At 43.4% G+C, this 18,882-nt stretch overlaps 1 protein-coding gene across 1 annotated transcript in view; it reads right to left on the reverse strand.

Moving 5' to 3' along the window:
• Positions 1-2,025: 2,025 nt before the first annotated feature.
• SQOR (sulfide quinone oxidoreductase) overlaps positions 2,026-18,882 on the reverse strand; it is a 53,926-nt gene continuing 37,069 nt past the window's right edge. Inside the window, 7 exon segments of the mRNA XM_004010645.6 lie at positions 2,026-2,341; positions 3,537-3,715; positions 4,216-4,283; positions 5,965-6,009; positions 6,012-6,147; positions 15,677-15,886; positions 17,380-17,574. Coding sequence (XP_004010694.2) covers positions 2,284-2,341; positions 3,537-3,715; positions 4,216-4,283; positions 5,965-6,009; positions 6,012-6,147; positions 15,677-15,886; positions 17,380-17,574 — 891 coding nt within the window. The 3' untranslated portion in view covers positions 2,026-2,283.

The following is an 18,882-nucleotide window of genomic DNA, read 5'->3' on the forward strand; positions in this document are numbered from 1 at the left end:
TTAGGGACGTTACTCCCAGGACTGTGTGGACCTTGCAGAGAAAGATCATTTTGGGTGAACAGCCCCCAGCTCTCCCTGACTTGGCAGCCCACCAGGAGCCAGGTTGCAGCCGGCTCAGGCAAGGAGCTCTGTAAAGGCCCAGGGACTCAGAGCAGGACAGAAAACCCCCACGTCTGCCTGTTCTCCAGCAGCACAGACTGAGAAACAGCACCAGCTGCTGTAGCACTGCTCTCTCATTCTAGAACCCGGGTGAGGGTGGGAGGGTTGAGTGCGATCACTACAGTGGTCAATAAAATCTATTGTCCAAACGGGACATTTGGAAAGTGAAAACTGGAGCGGGGAGCGGTGCTATTAAAGCTATGCCAGAATACTAGATGCTAAACAGGAAACCCCAGACAAGCCAGAGTGTGGCCAGCCAGAAAACACGTCCCACTTCTATCGCCAGATGAGAAGTCTGTTGCGAGGATGGTACGCCCTTTCCTCCTCAGAAACATGTGCTACTGAAGAAAATCTACTTTCCTAATCAAACCAAGGCCCTTTCCAGCAAGTTTCCCAGCATCCCAGGGAAAGGAGAGGAGACTATCACGGGAACAACGAGGCTGTAGCAGGGCCTTTATCTGTCTGGATCACAACTGCATCTCCAGGGCCAAGGCAGTGTTTGGCAGCTCATAGGAGCTCAGTAAATCCTTGCTAAATTAATGAACAAATGCCTGAGCAGAGCTTCTAAAGCCATCCAGGAACTTCAGGAAACGAGAGACTTCAGTTCAGTTCAGTCACTCAGTCGTGTCTGACTCTTTGCTATCCCATGAATCGCAGCACGCCAGGCCTCCCTGTCCATCACCATCTCCAAACTCACGTCCATCGAGTCGGTGATGCCATCCAGCCATCTCACCCTCTGTCATCCCCTTTTCCTCCTGCCCCCAATCCCTCCCAGCATCAGAGTCTTTTCCAATGAGTCAACTCTTCACATGAGGTAGCCAAAGTACTGGAGTTTCAGCTTTAGCATCATTCCTTCCAAAAGAACACCCAGGGCTGATCTCCTTTAGAATGGACTGGTTGGACTTAGCAACCCTAAATAACACTGTTCTTCAAACTGGGTAACAGTTTAGGTTTGAACTCTATTGCATAAACAGTTATGCAACTGCCCTTTGGTGGAATTTATAAATAAATATGAAACATGTGAAGCTTTCAAATACCAGGTTGAACTGAAACCTGAAACTGTAAGCTTCCAAATAAACTAATTGGAGAAAAATAACTTTGAAGCTGCTGCTGAACTTCAAGTCAACTGAAACTACATCCTGCAGTGTTTCTAACATGATCTCATTCAAAATTTTCTTGGCCCAAACTGGTACTGCATCAACCCCATCCTCACTAAGTATACATTCTCTGCAAAGCAGGGGCCATGAGAGAATTGGATTTGCAAGAGATTTAGTGGAGGAAATGTCTGTCAAGGCTAAAGGAGGAGGCACAGGAAAAGGCAAGGGAGGGCTTTCAGACCATGATGTGAGAGGGACACCTGCGAGGGGAAGGGAGAGGAAGAGGGGGAGGAAGGAAGGAGGAGTGGGAAAGAACCACCTCGGGCCTGGTGCACTTCTAAGTCTGGCCTGATGCTCTTTGGCCAGACTGATGGGCAATTCTGGAGCCAAAGTTGCCAGTAGAGGACTTACACGTCCCGTAGGAACAGGCCAGCATGAGCACCCTCTGTGTCAGTCACGGGTTGGGAGAACGTGGCCTCGGCACGAACACAGTCAAGGAGCAGAGGGCAGCAGCCAGTCCTCTGTGTCCCCATAGCGCCAGCCCTAGGCCACATGTCTTCACAGCCTTCACAGGTACTGCTTCAAATAATACTTTCCCTGGAAATGACTCTTGTTTTTATAAATCCAGACAGGCTCTGGTGAAATTATGCCAGCTCTCAGTTGAATAGTCAAAGTAGGTAACAAGTAAACTATCCCACCACCACAATCTTTTCCTCCCTACAGCTAGAACTTTTCATACCACCAATCAAGATCAAATTTTCTCATAGAATCTCAATCAGTGGAAGCTTTTATTTAAAAAATAGAAGTCTATTTTTTTCATTTGAATCTTTCCAAATAATTAAGTTTGTCCTGAGCAGCCTGCATGAGAGCTGCCCGGAGGGACTGAGAAGGAGGCATTTAGTCACTGTCATCCAGCAGTAAATTCTTTATGGGGTTGGGTTTTGAGTTCTTCGTGCTGCTCTTGGTCAATCCATGGCTGTGATTCCAGTCCAGAAGCCATCCAGGGAGAGCAAGGGCTGGGCCATCCTTAGCTCTTACCCAGATGGAACAATTTCCGCAGAAACGCTGGTCCTCCCCAGTAGCCCCTGTAAGAAATGACACAGAACAGTTCTTTGCATGGGAAAAAAAGGGGGTGGCTTCAGGCAGCAGGATATTTAAAGCCAGGCTGCTCACAGACACTGTTTCTCAGGCTATAAAGCAAGACTGACAGCAAGGTAGAAAGAACCCAGGTCTAGGAGGGTGTAACTGACCTTAACACTGACTTGCTATGTGAGCCTGGACACACTGACTCAATTCAGCAAAACTGTACGAAGCCTCTACTACGCGCAAACTGCAGTCCTCTCTGCCTTGAGCAGCTCGTAAATTAGGTACAGGTCTGGGTTTCCAAACCTATTGGCATTTTGGACCATATACTTCTCAATGGTAGGGGGCAGTCCTATTCAGCAGCATCCTTGGCCTCTGCTCACTAGATGCCTGTAGCACCCCCTCCAGCTGTGACAACAAAATATATCTCCAGATATTGTCACATGTCTCCTAGGGAGCAGAAGCATCCCTAGCTGAAAAACACTGGTGTCTACATTTTGACTTACTTTCTCAAAAGGTTTGGGAGAGTCAAATGAGATTTTTTTTTTGCAACAAGGAAGAAGAATTATTAAGTTTGTCACTGTTTACTTATTGAATGTCTACGATGCACCTGTCTCTTTATGTATTGTCTTATTCATCCCATCCTGTAAGGAAGACAATGTTCCTTTCATTTTACAGATAAGACACTTAAACACAGAGAGTTTAAGCAACTTGCCCTAGGACGCATAGCTGGTAGGTGGCAGAGGTGACTCAAACACAGGTCTCCAAAGCTTAGCTCTTAATTAGTATGTTTTCTTTTTCTTATAATAAAGTACTTGACAGGTCAAAGTGATTCACTATGATTATGATGATGATGATTTATGCAGCAGCAAGAGAGCGCCAGAGCATGAAAGACAGGAGAATTGGTCACTGCCGGTTATAAAAAGAAGATGCTGTGTCCCCGTGGGTGGGTGGTAGCCGTGCTAGGCTCCTTCTCTCACCCAGGGCAGCCTCTTGCCCACCACGTCTGGCTGAGGCTTCGGAACCCTTCTCAGACTCCCATTACCAATCTATGAGACATGACTTAGCAAGGTGCATCCCCTTCACCTGCTCAGGGTCATATCTCCTGAAGCTGGAAGGCCTCCTTGAAACAAATCCCCTGTACAGGCTGTCGCAATCTGCTAACAGGTATGCCTCTGCCCCAGGTGATATACTTACCTCAGCATCAAATTCCAGTAGAGGAACGGCATCATGTCAGCCTTCATGAGGTACATGGAAAGTCTCTCTTTGCTCTGGTCAAAAGGGAAGGTTTCCAGGGGCTCAGCGTTGTAGTTAAACTCCGCAAGAATCACACGGTTGTAGCCAGTCACCAGCGGACACGACGTGTAGCCATCATACTGTGATTGAGACAGAGTTGGAAAGTGGCTTTTTTTCATGTGCTATCTAGACACCTTGGCTTCCCAGGTGACTCAGATGGTAAAGAATCTGCCTGACAATGTAGGAGATGCAGGTTCAATCCCTGGGTTGGGAAGATCCCCTGGAGACAAAAATGGCAACCCACTCCAGTATTCTTGCCTGGGAAATCCCATGGACGGAGGAGCCTGGCTGGCTACAGTCCATGGAGTCGCAAAGAATCGGACACGACTGAGCGACCAAACCACCACCACCTAGACATCTCAGAACTTATTATTTACTCTGAGCAGTGGTAATGTTTTCCTTTTTGTATATTCTACTTTGCACAATGAAAATATAGAAATTATATAGCAAGGATATACTAAAGGCAAAAATTGAAGTGCCCATAATAGAGAAACTAAGAAAGCAGCAAAATTGTGGGAAAGTGTTCATCCAGAATGGAAGATGGTAAGTTGAGACAGTGATTCTTACAAGGCATACAAACCTTCTTCACTGGTCTTTGATTCTTCATAATCAGAGAAATTGTTCTGTCAAGTATTCCTGATTGGGCAGCTATATAAGATACGGAAAAGTCAGAAAATCAGAAGTGTCTAGATTCTCCAGGAAAACTAACTTGCAAATAATTTTAACGTGAAGAAGTTAAGAAGGCTCCATATCCCATCCCTCTAGATTGAGACTAGAACACAACTCAACCCAGTGATGGACTGTAGCTTTGCCAAGGACCAGACAAACCAACAGGACGGGTTCCTGAGGTGGCACAGTGGAGGCACAAACATACAACCCGAATCTGATCACAGGGAACTACCAGACAATTCTAAATTGCGGCGTTTTCCATATAATACCCAACCAGCACTCCTCAAAAATGTCAATGTCGTGAAAGTGAAAAAGCAAATGTCAGAGGCTTGTTCTAGATTAAAAGAAAACCAAAGCGACATGACCATCAGTGTGGAGTGTGGCCCTTGACTAGCTCACAGATTTAAGGGGAACTGGGGATGGTGGGGGGAAGAGTGGATAGGGAAAGCTAAAAAGGACACTTTTAGAAAAACTGAAGAAATTCACAATGGGTTGTATTGATGATTTTATAATGTGATGTTCAATCTCTTAGACATGAAAATGATCTTGTGGGTATAAAGGAGAAAGTTCTTAGGAGACAGAAGTTGAAGTATTTGAGGGTGAAATATCATGATGTCAAAATTTACTTTCGGATGACTTTAAAAAAGGTACATAGAGTGATCAGACAAAATATTCATTTATTGGTTAATTATTATATCATATTGGTCACAAAATATGAATAATTGGTTAATACCTGAAGGGCATATGGGTATTCATTGTACTTTCAAAGTTTTCATAGGTTTGAGATTTTTGAAATGAAAAGTTTGGGGGAAATGACTATAAATAATAAGGACATTGGGTGGATTTCCTAGAAAGCCTTTCTTCAGTTGACACAGTCAACAAAAGTTACACACGTTCTGTGGGTATGTAATTCACATGAAACGCTTCCATACCCACAGGCAGGGAGGTTCGTGTTTTATAGCATCTAAAAAGACAGTTCCTGTCTACCGAAAACAGAATCCGAAAGGCAATTCTCTCCATCACTGCTAGAGCGGAACATCGACGTGAAGAATTTAGTTGCCCAGACTGAGGCCTTAATCGTGTACCAATCAGGGCACTCTCCACTGTATCTGTCTTAACACAGCAATTTTCTGCTCTGCAAGCTTTCATTGACTTGCATGTGTTTTCTGGGGAAACAAATGCTTCCCTAGTTTTACGGTGTTTCAGGCAGAAGAAAAATAGCCAACCTGGCCAGCATCAGGAATGTTCCAAAGAAGACCAGGGATGTGAGCACAGTAGCATGAGAAGTTAACAGAATTCTAGAGAGCTGGAAAAGTGGTACCTCTCTCTCCAATGTCCCCCTCCCCTGAAAACCTCCCTCTGACCCAGAAAAGGCAGATGAGGTCATGCTACTCTGGTGCAAAGCATTCAACAGATACTTTCTTCTTTACACAAGACTAGGTTCATTGACAACTAGGTTAATTACACAACACTAGGTTCATTGACAACACTTCTGTTTTGGGGAGACCAAAGGCGTTTTTAGGCACAAAAGTTTCTTCATTAATATAATTAGCATATAATGAAATGCCGCTGGTGTCCAACTTTTGTTTTTGTTATGGCGGTGCCTTAGCAGAAGGCACCCCTGCTTTGAGCGAGGAGGGAACATAGCTCAAGGCCTTACCTACGGCGGCAGCGGTCTTTGATGTTGGCAGGTTGGTACAGTCCCGATCCCAAACACATTTGGGTACCGCTTGTGCTGCAGAGTGTCTTTGTCCACATCCACCCAGCCGGCAGCATCAGCCACAGGACTCATCTTGAGGACATCTGGTGGGCCCATGGGTGGTGTAACGTGAAGCATTTCATACTGCAAAAAGGAGAGCATCCAAATGTGTGTTTGTTCCATTATTTCCATAGCCGCACAAGCTCTGGCCCCGACTCCCTGACACACACATGGACTATGGCTGCACAGAACACTGTACAGTTAGTGCTCGTACTGATCCACACACTTGCCAAGATCATCCATGTTCCCATGCAAGGCAGTGATAAAATAACTGACGTGGTCTCCCCATACAGAGTTCACGGGATTCCTTTGGCAGCTGGCATGGGGGAATCTGAAAAACTGGAGTGAACTTCACTAACATTTTGAAAGAACTCATTAATGATTCTACTTATTACTGAAATAAAGCGGTGGTGTATCTCAGTTGCTGTCTTCTTGACCCTCGGCTGATGACTTGTAAAGTCTGGTTGCACCAGGTTTACTCTGCAAAGAGGTTCTCAGAGTGCCTAAAACTTGTAAAAAACCCATATTAGGAGCTGATAAGCGAGCACCATTCTCAAATATGAGTCAACTCTCAAAACACGAAAAGGAAACCATCAAAACACCAATTTAAGGTGAAATAAAGGCAGCAAGAATATTGGCTAGCACTATGAAGAAGGAGTATGTTAGTACTTGGATCTGAAGTTCTGTGTCTCTATAGGAGGTTTTCTGAGAGACTGTATTCTTGTATTTAAGGGCTTCCCTGGTGCTGCAGAGGTTAAAGCGTCTGCCTGCAATGTGGGAGACCTGGGTTCAATCCCTGGGTCGGGAAGATCCCCTGGAGAAGGAAATGGCAACCCACTCCAGTATTCTTGCCTGGAAAATCCCATGGACGGAGGAGCTTGGTGGGCTACGGATCGCAAAGAGTCGGACACGACTGAGCGACTTCACTTTCATGAAGAAGGAGGGGTCTAATTCAGTATTGGGTTTACTGAACTATGCAGGAGGCAGGATGGATTTTTTTCCCCAAAAACCTTTATCAAGGAAGGCTACCTTTGGCAATTAGGCACTGACCCAACCTAATCAGTTTTGATGGCTCATATAACTCTTTTGTTTATGTGATATGCTTTTTGGTTGTTTACATAATATTTTGTAGTTTATTCTACTTCTTTTACCAACTCCATCTAGCGATTTCAAATTGATTGAGTGTTCACAAAACATTTCATTACAGCGAAAACTTCAGCATCTTAGAACAATCCTAACCTTGTGATAGTCAACAGCCCGATTTTCATAACAAGTTCTGCATCTTCACCAGGGCCTGGCAGTCATGATGGCAGAGGGAGTCAGGGATGTGACTTATATTTACTCCCACTCTCAGTTATGAGCTTAGTCAACCTTAAGGTGGAAGAAATGGAGCAAATGTGCAGTGCTTTGCAGAGTACTCTAGTTGGCTCTCTAGTGGCCTGGGTCCCTGAGGCTGTGTCTGTTAATTTCACACAAACTGAGCACGTGTCTGCAGGACAGCAAATGGAATAGTCAACCACCATCATCCACCAAATTATTAAGGCCATGTCTGCATTTCTGAAGTTAACCAGAACTGAGGGCCAAATCTTACTAGCATCATCTCTATCTATTAGAATTAATATGTGCTTGAATTTCACAAATACACATGAATTTCATACATCTTTTCTAGAAGAGAGGTTAAATATTTCCACATAATCATCATAAAGGGATGACATTTTACTTGAGCAAAACAACTACTAGGATAATTTTTTTAGATTTGTTGGAAATTAATATTGGCATTCAGATATAGCTTTTTTTTATCAGTTATTTCCATAAACTGAATCTAGCGAATAACATAGTTCTCCTTCATTAACATAAATAACCTATTCAGAGTAGTGGTGTTCAAACTTTTATGTTTATAAAGAAGATCTGTAGAAAATTCAGGTTCCCGGGCCCTACCACCCCAAGATCCCAATCCATTAGGTCTGGGAGAAGAACGGGAATGTGTACTTTAACAACCTTCACCCCAATGATACTGAAACATGAAACCTGTAGATGACAGTATTAGAAACTCTGGCTTGAAGGAATAGGTTCATTTAGAACGAAAAGTGAAATGCTATTACTTAGTCACTTCACCTTTCCTTTCTTTTTCTATGAGGAAATGCACTGTACTGGATAATCTCCAAACTCTCTTCTAGTTCTAGGATGCCGTGATATAAAACAAGTTCAGATCTCTAAAAACTGGAGACTTGGGCCAGTTCACAAGCTCTCTATGAAGGATCAGAGACTAGAGGCTTTGGGTACATTTAATTCTTTACGGTAGTGGTGCTCAGTCCTGGTTACACATGAGAATCATTAGGGGAACTTTGTAAAGTCCCAATCCTCAATCCAGACCCCAGACCAATTAATCAAAATCTCTGGGAGTTAGACTCAGTCATCAGCATGTTTTGAAAGTCCTCTGGGTGATTGAAATGTGCAGCCAGAGCTGAGAGTCACTGCTCTAAAACCTTTTGGTAGATTTTTTTGAAATTCATATTTTAAAGAGTAGAATTAGGTCTGAAGAGAAAATCTAATCTAAAAGCCTATACTTCAAAAGGGACACAAATAATCTTCTTTCTTTATAAACCCTTCAGAAGAACAATAACCATTTATTTATCCAAGTCCCTATCTGCAAGCCTTAACTAGCCACAGCACAGCAGAGAACCAGAGTGAAAGGACCAATAACAAAATTAAGTTCATGCACTCAAGCTCATACACTTTGCTCATAAAAATATGCTGTGGGCCCTCACAAACCACCCATCTGCTTTTACTTTACATAGAATTTAATGAGCTTGGCTATCTCATTTTCCAGCCAATAAAAAGATTAGAAGTAGCTAAATGTTTTAAAATGCTGGAGCTAAAAGGATCTCCCAGTCACAACTGCCTGACAGCTAAGAAGGAAGAAAACAAGAAAACTACAAAGAGGATGCACACAAAATCAAATAACAGAGTAGATGGAGATCCTTTCATAAGGGGATAATTAGCCCTAAACAACCCAGTAGGCCCTAGATGCATAACTATATAAGAGCTACTCAAAATGATGACTGTGAGCTGGGGCAAGGAGACAAGCGTGGGACATCAGAAAGCAAGGAAGTGCTCAAAAATGTAATGGGGACATGTCACAAGGACATTAAGGGCCATTCTGAAAGGGTTCCTGCTGACCCAATCTGGGACAACTTGAGCACCAAAATACATAAGGACAAAATGAATTATAAACTGAAATGAACGTATCTCCTGACATAGCAATAAACAAGACATGTCACAGCCATCTGCAATTTCTGGCCTCCAAATAGGAATGAGGGCTCCCAAAACTGCAATCCAGAGGATGCGACCACCCGCCACAGTGACTGCTGAGGAGCTCAGGGAATGAAGAAGCAAGGTGAGCAAGGAAACAGGACTGGACCAGATAGCAGAGGTGCAAAAGAAAAGAATGAATTCAGTGAGCCCAGAGGCTTGCATCTTCCCATACATAGAATGCTGAATTCCTTAACTTGCTACCTGATCTTTGATCTTCAGGCTGCCTGCTCCCTTTGTTACAAACTGGTATATAGCCTGACTTCCCCTCCTGCCTCCTTGGAGCAGTTTTCTCAGAACTACTGAGATGCTGTCTGCCTGACTCAGAGTCCTAAACATTCCTACCAAATAAACTAACTCTCTACTTTTAGGTTGTGACTATATTTTTTAGTTGACAAAACCAGTGGGGGAAAATACAGGCATTCATAAGTTCATCAGTTCAGTTCAGTTCAGTTGCTCAGTTGTGTCCAATTCTTTGCGACCCCATGAATCGCAGCACGACAGGCCTCCCTGTTCATCACCAGCTCCCAGAGTCTACCCAAACCCATGTCCATCAAGTTGGTGACGCCATCCAACCATCTCATCCTCTGTTGCCCCCTTCTCCTTCTGCCCTCAATCTTTCCCAGCATCAGGGTTTTTTCAAATGAGTCAGTTATTTACATGAAGTGGCCAAAGTATTGGAGTTTCAGCTTCAACATCAGTCCTTCCAATGAACACCCAGGACTGATCTCCTTTAGGATGGACTGGTTGGATCCCCTTGCCGTCCAAGGGACTCTCAAGAGTCTTCTCCAACACCACAGTTCAAAAGCATCAATTCTTCGGCGCTCAGCTTTCTTTATAGTCCAACTCTCATATCCATACATGACTCCTAGAAAAACCATAGCTTTGACTAGACGGACATTTGTTGGCAAAGTAATGTCTCTGCTTTTGAATATGCTATCTAGGTTGGTCATAACTTTCCTTCCAAAGAGTAAGCATCTTTTAATTTCATGGCTACAATCACCATCTGCAGTGATTTTGGAGCCCCCAAAAATAAAGTCTGACACTGTTTCCACTGTTTCCCCATCTATTCGTCATGAAGTGATAGGGCCAGATGCCATCATCTTAGTTTTCTAAATGTTGAGCTTAAAGCCAACGTTTTCCCTCTCCTCTTTCACTTTCAAGAGGCTCTTTAGTTCCTCTTCACTTTCTGCCATAAGGGTGGTGTCATCTGCATATCTGAGGTTATTGATATTTTTCCTGGCAATCTTGATTCCAGCTTGTGCTTCCTCCACTCCAGCGTTTCTCATGATGTGCTCTGCATATAAGTTAAATAAGCAGGGTGACAATATACAGCCTTGACGTACTCCTTTTCCTATTTGGAACCAGTCTGTTGTTCCATGTCCAGTTCTAACTGTTGCTTCCTGACTTGCATACAGGTTTCTCAAGAGGCAGGTCAGGTGGTCTGGTATTTCCATCTCTTTCAGAATTTTCCACATAAGTTCATACTAATAATTAATTGGGAAGGGAGAGCTTTTGCTGACAGGGTGCCAAGAATCTACCAGTACAGGTGGAGGGAATGCTAGACTGGAACATCATTTTGCAACCACCATAGTAAAGACCGGATTAGGCAAAAATCATCAATGGATGCTAAATCTATTGGGAAACTTTAATGAGTAGGGAGTAGGGTGTTTGCATGGTCTTAAAGTGCCCCCTCCTTATTAGAAGCAAAAAGAAAAAGAATAATAATTCTCTACAGTGAAGAAATGGGACCATATCTGGACTTGTGATCAAAATGAACATCATCAAGGGGCAGATAAGCACTGTGTGCTTTCTAACGTGTTTTCCTAGAAAGACACATCACTTATGTGGTATTTCAGCCCAAAATGCAGAGCCTGAAACTCATCACCAGGAAACACAGACAAACTCAAAACGAGGACACCTAATTAAAAAATAAAAGTCAGGGAGGGAGCTGTATTATTTCAAAATGCAGGGTCATGGGAGACAAAGAAAGGCTGTAGAAATGTTCCAGATTAAAGGAGGCTAAAAACGCATGACAATTAAATGCAATACCTGCCTGTAGACCAACTTCTGGAGGACAGGAAGTAGTATAATACTATTTATCAATCAACAAAACTTGAATACAAATCATAGATTAAAATATTGTATCCTTGCTAAATTTACTGAATTGGTAACTGTAATGTGGTTATATAAGAGAATACGCCTAACTCTTAGGAAAATTATGGTGAAATATTTAGGGGTAAAGGGCCATGACACATAACGTACATGAGTATGTGCTAAGTTGCTTCAGTTGTGTCCAACTCTTTGCAACCCTATGAACTGTAGCCCACCAGGCTTCTCTGTCCATGGGATTTTCCAGGCAAGAACACTGGAGAGGGTTGCTATGCCCTCCGCCAGGGGATCTTCCCAACCCAGGAATCAAACACCCGTCTCTAGTGTCTCCTGCATTAGCAGGCAGGTTCTTACCACTTTACCAGCTTGGTGGCTCAGATGGTAAAGATTCTGCCTGCAGTGTGGGAGACCCGGGTTCAATCCCTGGGTTGGGAAGATCCCCAGGGAGAAGAAATGGCAACCTACTACGCTATTCTTGCCTGGAGAATCCTATGGATGAAGAGCCTGGCAGACTACAGTCTATGGGGTTGCAGGGAGTCGGACACGACTGAGCAACTTATTCTACCACTAGCACCACCTGGGAAGCCTGTGATGTACATAACTCACCTTTAAATGCTTTAGGGACAATATATTACATTACATAATATTTATATATGGAGAGAGAAGCAGTGAAGCCATGACAAAGCAATGGGGTAAAACTCTGCAATAAGTGAATCTAGGTAAAGGCTATATACAGTTTTCTTTGTACTATTTTTATTTTTGCAACTTCTCTAAGTTTAAGATTATTTCCAAATGAAAGTTTTTTAAAATTATGACTTTGAGTCATTAGCAGGATTTTAAATGATAGTGACTACATACTAACAATACAAGCGAAGACTCTACACATGGACATCACCAGATGGTCAACACTGAAATCAGATTGATTATATTCTTTGCAGCCAAAGATGGAGAAGCTCTATACAGTCAGCAAAAGCAAGACCAGGAGCTGACTGTGGCTCAGATCATGAACTCCTTATTGCCAAATTCAGACTTAAATTGAAGAAAGTAAGGAAAACCACTGGACCATGCACATATGACCTTAATCAAAACCTTTATGATTATACAGTGGAAGCGAGAAATAGATTTAAGGGACTAGATCTGATAGACAGAGTGCCTGAACTATGGACGGATATTTGTGACATTGTACAGGAGGCAGGGATCAAGACCATCCCCAGGGAAAGGAATGCAAAAAAGCAAAATAGCTGTCTGGGGAGGCCTTACAAATAGCTGTGAAAAGAAGAGAAGGGAAAACCAAAGGAGAAAAGGAAAGATATAAGCATTGGAATGCAGAGTTCCAAAGAATAGCAAGGAGTGATAAAAAAGCCTTCCTCAGTGATCAATGCAAAGAAATAGAGGAAAAGAACAGAATGGGAAAGACTAGAGATCTCTTCAAGAAAATTAGAGATACCAAGGGAACATTTCATGCAAAGATGGGCTCAATAACAGACAGAAATGGCATGGACCTAACAGAAGCAGAAGATGTTAAGAAGAGGTGGCAAGAATACACAAAAGAACTGTACAAAAAAGATCTTCACAACCCAGATAATCACGATGGTGTGATCACTCACCTAGAGCCAAACATCCTGGAATGTGAAGTCAAGTGGGCTTTAGAAAGCATCACTACGAACAAAAGCTAGTGGAGGTGATGGAATTCCAGTTGAGCTGTTTCAAATCCTGAAAGATGATGCTGTGAAAGTGCTGCACTCAATATGCCAGCAAATTTGGAAAACTCAGCAGTAGCCACGGGACTGGAAAAGGTCAGTTTTCATTCCAGTCCCAAAGAAAGGCAATGCCAAAGAATGCTCAAACTACCGCACAACTGCACTCATCTCACATGCTAGTAAAGTAATGCTCAAAATTCTCCAAGCCAGGCTTCAGCAATAAGTGAACCGTGAACTCCCTGATGTTCAAGCTGGTTTTAGAAAAGGCAGAGGAACCAGAGATCAAATTGCCAACATCCGCTGGATCATGGAAAAAGCAAGAGAGTTCCAGAAAAACATCTATTTCTGGTTTATTGACTATGCCAAAGCTTTTGACTGTGTGGATCACAATAACCTGTGGAAAATTCTGAAAGAGATGGGAATACCAGACCACCTGACCTGCCTCTTGAGAAACCTATATGCAGGTCAGGAAGCAACAGTTAGAACTGGACATGGAACAACAGACTGGTTCCAAATAGGAAAAGGAGTACGTCAAGGCTGTATATTGTCACCCTGCTTATTTAACTTCTATGCAGAGTACATCATGAGAAACACTGGGCTGGAAGAAGCACAAGCTGGAATCAAGACTGCCGGGAGAAATATCAATAACTTCAGATATGCAGATGACACCACCCTTATAGCAGAAAATGAAGAAGAACTAAAGAGCCTCTTGATGAAAGTCAAAGATGAGAGTGAAAAAGTTGGCTTAAAGCTCAACATTCAGAAAACTAAGATCATGGCATCTGGTCCCATGGGAAATAGATGGGGAAACAGTGGAAACAGTGTCAGACTTTATTTTTGGGGGCTCCAAAATCACTGCAGATGATGATTGCAGCCATAAAATTAAAAGACGCTTACTCCTTGGAAGGAAAGTTATGACCAACCTAGATAGCATATTCAAAAGCAGAGGTATTACTTTGCTGACTAAGGTCCATCTAGTCAAGGCTATGGTTTTTCCTGTGGTCATGTATGGATGTGAGTGTTGGACTGTGAAGAAAGCTGAGCGCCGAAGAATTAATGCTTTTGAACTGTGGTGTTGGAGAAGACTCTTGAGAGTCCCTTGGACTGCAAGGAGATCCAACCAGTCCATTCTAAAGGAAATCAGTCCTGGGTGTTCATTGGAAGGACTGATGTTGAAGCTGAAACTTCAATACTTTGGCCACTTCATTGGAAGAATTGACTCATTGGAAAAGACTCTGATGCTGGGAGGGATTGGGGGCAGGAGGAGTAGGGGACAACAGAGGATGAGATGGCTGGATGGCATTACCGACTCGATGGACATGAGTTTGAATGAAGTTTGAGCGTTGGTGATGGACAGGAAGGCCTGGCGTGCTGCCACTCATGGTGTCACAAAGAGTCAGACCCGACTGAGTGACCGAACTGAACTCAACTGACACACCATTTAAGAATGGAAAGATGTATGCAATACATTTTAGAAAGCGCTCCCACTAAAAAGCTTAAACTGTGAAGTTCTGATGTTTAGAAAATTAATCTTTGGCTCACTTCAAAATTTCCATTTATGGAATCCTTCATTTCTCTAAAAAGGCTGAATGAATAAAATGTGACTGTGTACTGTTTTCTCAGGCTAACAGCTCTTGCCAAAATGATATAAACAAATGATGCTTCTCTGCATCTTCTCTGGATGCCTTTGCATCTTGTTCTTAATGTACTATTCCCACTTCACAGAAGAAACAGATGCACAGAAGCCAAGCCCACATACAAAGACGAGATCTCTCCAAGTAGGATGTGGTTCTGCCAGACCTTTCAAGGATTTGTAAGCATTTCCTTTGATGCACAGGTATGAGATGTTTAAAGACACCCTCTTTCACAGGTAAAAGATTTCCATCATTCCTGAACTACCCACAAGCAGGTCTGGCTGTCACAAACCATAAATGGAGACAATCACTATATCCTGCACAAGAAGCCCTTCCTGAACTCTAGGCAACTAAAGTTGTGAAATGGCTGCTTCAAATGACTCAGTGCCAAAGATACAGACACAAAACAGGATAAAAATTCACTTGGTACCAGTATATGAGAGATTCTCTGGTGGCCCAGTGGTAAAGAATCTGCCTGCCAAGTAGGAGATGTGGGTTCGATCCCTGGGTCGGGAAGATCCACTGCAGAAGGAAATGACAACCCACTCCAGTATTCTTGCCTGGGAAATCTCACGGACAGAGAAGCCTGGTGAACCACAGTGCACGGTGTCACAGAGAGTCAGACACGACTGAGAGGCTAAACAGCAACGGTAGATGAGCCCTCCTCTCCCATGGACACAACCTCTTATCTCTTCCTCTTCCCCATTTGGGTCCACCTTCTCCCCATTACACCCCTACGATGCTCGCTGTAACCAGCCTCCCAAGCACAAGACAACGATGGACAAAGAAGTGGGGCCCTCAGTGTCGCCTGCATCCATGGCACTGCTCAGCTGACAGCTGTGCCTCCACACTCACTGAAATCACTTGAGTCTCTCCAGGTTTGTCCAGATTCTCAAAAATAGCCTCTTGCTTATCAGCTCGGACTTCAATGAGATTTTGCTTGTAGTTAACGGTGAGGGCCCTCTCCTGGATAATCTTCTGTAGGGCATCTGCATACTTCTTGACCCCAAAAATGGCTCCAAGAGAAGTGTTGAAAATGATATTGGCCTTGGGTCGCTTTCCAGTCTGAAAAAAAGAAAAACATAGAAACAATCAACATCAAAGCATTACTCCAACCACCCTTTATTTTAACCTAGACAAGACTAAAAACCCTCCAAAGACCTCATCAGCTTTCTCCATCACTATGCACTAGTGGGATGAGGTGTGGATCACAGCCTCCTCCTCCTTTAATCTTCCATCAGTGACACAGCACCTCAGTCCAACTTGATTCCAGGGTTGAGGTGGACCCTGTTCCATGAGGTCCAGAGATGAAAGTCAGGTCCAAGGAAAGATAGACCTGAATTGTTTATTCATGTACTCATTTGTTGATTCACTCAGTAAACATTTAATGAGGTTCTAGAGTCGACCAGGTACTGTTCTAAGTGCTCCATATTCACTGGATCATAGTAAAAACAACAGAGTTCCAGAAAAACATCTACTTCTGCTTTATTGACTATGCCAAAGCCTTTCTTCAAGAGATGGGAATACCTGACCACCTTACCTGCTTCCTGAGAAATCTGTATGCAGGTCAAAAAGCAACAGTTAGAACTAGACATGGAACAATGGACTGGTTCCAAATTGGGAAAGGAGTACATCAGGGCTGTATATTGTCACCTTGCTTATTTAACTTATATGCAGAGTACATCAAGAGAAATGCCAACCTGGATGAAGCACAAGATGACATCAAGATTGCTGGGAGAAATATCAATAACCTCAGATACACAGATGACACCACCCTTATGGCAGAAAGTGAAGAGGAACTGAAGAGCCTCTTGATGAAAGTGAAAGAGGACAGTGAAAAAGCTGGCTTAAAACTCAACATTCAAAAAACAAAGATCATGGTACCCGGTCTCATCACTTCATTGCAAATAGATGGGGAAACAACAGAAATAAAATAAATAAAGTCTATTTATTTTCTTGGGCTCCAAAATCACTGCAGATGGTGACTGCAGTCATGAAACTAAAGGATGCTTGCTCCTTGGAAGAAAAGCTATGACGAACTGAGATAGCATATTAAGAAGCAGAGACATTACTTTGCCAACAAAGGTCCCTCTGGTCAAAGCTATGGTTTTCCAGTGGTCATGCATAGGTATGACAGGTGGACCATAAAGAAGGCTGAGTGCCGAAGAATTGATGCTTTTGAACTGTGGTGTTAGGAAAGACTTTTGAGAGTCCCTTGGACTGCAAAGAGATCAAACCAGTCAATCCTAAAGGAAATCAGTCCTGAATATTCACTGGAAGGACTGAGGCTGACACTGAAGCTCCAATACTTTTGAGAAGTGGGCAGCAGAGGAAGAGATAGTCAGATAGCATCATCTACTCAATGGCTATGAATCTGAGCAAACTCCAGGAGATAGTGGAGGACAGGGAAGCCTGATGTGCTGCAGTCCATGAGGTTGCAGAGTTGGACACGACTTAGCGACTGAACTACTAAATTTAGAAACAAAAATGGTATTTTGACATGGATAAAAATGATATCCCTTCTACCCTCCTTGCCCATGCCTGGAAAGGAAGCATACCTTCCTGAAATAGGCTTCTGATAAGTACATGATCTTCTGCGGGGCCCCGGCGCACTTCACTGGAGTGTTAGGGAAGGTAAAGATGGCATTGCCCTCCTTGAAGTCCTGCAGAGCTTTCCATGTCTTCTCCACCGTCCTCACTGAGTAATTGGACCCTATTTTGGGATGGGCAAAACCTTCAGGGAGGCCTTTGATCTGCAACAAAGCACACAAAGAAATTATTATTTAACAAAAGTGAAAGTGGAATCTGTGTTTAGAATCCTTCTTCACTCTCATTTCTACCACCTCTCTTGTATTGCAGCACAATTTTGAGCCTCCTGGACTCACACACAGTGGCGCTAGCAGGTGAGTGAGGGTCTGCTAAGCCCAGAGCTGTGGGGCCTGCAGTCATCTACCAAAGTGGAGAACAGGTGAGGCTGAGGGAAACCCTGGGCCTCTGTGGCCTGGAGACCAGAATTTGAACCTCTCTTCTCATCCTCAGAGTGAGGACAAGAAGCCAGACTTACTTCCTTTATGGAGAACAAGTTTTCTTACTAGGAGGGAGAAGCACAACAGGCAGAACCAAGAGCCACACTATCAGTAATAACAAAATTAAATTACCCTGTATCAGGTTGGACCAGGCCAAGCGCTTGATAAAAGCAGCAAAGGCAGGAAATTAAACGCATGGACTTGAGAACCTACAGACTCCAGTATGAGTCCTAGCTCTTCCATTTACAAGCACTGTGATCCCCAGTAAATGGCCCAATAAATCAGGCAGTGAGTCTCAAGTGTGGTCCCCAAAACAGTACCACCTGGGAATTCGTTATAAATACAGATTACCAGACCCTAGCTCAAACTCGCTGGATCAGAAACTCAGAGGCAAGCCCAGAAATTCTGTTTTAACAGGCCCTCCAGGTAATTCTGATGCTCACTGAAATGCTTATGTTCATCTTCTGTGAAATGGGGATAAAAGTGACTGCTCTGTAGGATTGCTGGCAAGAGTAAAGAGACCATGGTATAAGACGACTAGAAAAATGACACGTGTATGGTGCATGCTCTGAAAACGTCAGTGTATTCCTGTCAGGAAGACCAACTGGGTCCTTCTCTTCAATGTTAGAAGGTTCATATAGCACAATGGAGATGGGAATGAGTGCATTAAGAGACGCAAGGATGATCAGAGAACCATCAAAAACAGTCTCAAGATGAGCGGTCCTTCAAAACCTCTCCAGGCTGAAGGGCACCCACTCGTGACTCATGGAATCGCCCAACACCTATTCCTCAAGTCTCAGGGAAAGAGTCCTGCTCTCTCCTTCATCACATGTTAAGCGCAAGTATGCCTCTGATTGTTAACCATATCTTCTGCTACAGTTTAAGTAGCTGTAATATTAGCAGTCTCAACAACAGTAACCACTTACTATTATAAAATCACCCTGCATTTTAATGTTTCTGCCGTCTCACATCTATGTTAATATTCACTTTACTCACTACACTCCCTCTGAGGGAGGGGATGGAATATTACTGACC

This window comes from Ovis aries, chromosome 7 (assembly GCF_016772045.2).
Source record: "Ovis aries strain OAR_USU_Benz2616 breed Rambouillet chromosome 7, ARS-UI_Ramb_v3.0, whole genome shotgun sequence".
In the NCBI taxonomy this organism is placed as follows: Eukaryota; Metazoa; Chordata; class Mammalia; order Artiodactyla; family Bovidae; genus Ovis; species Ovis aries.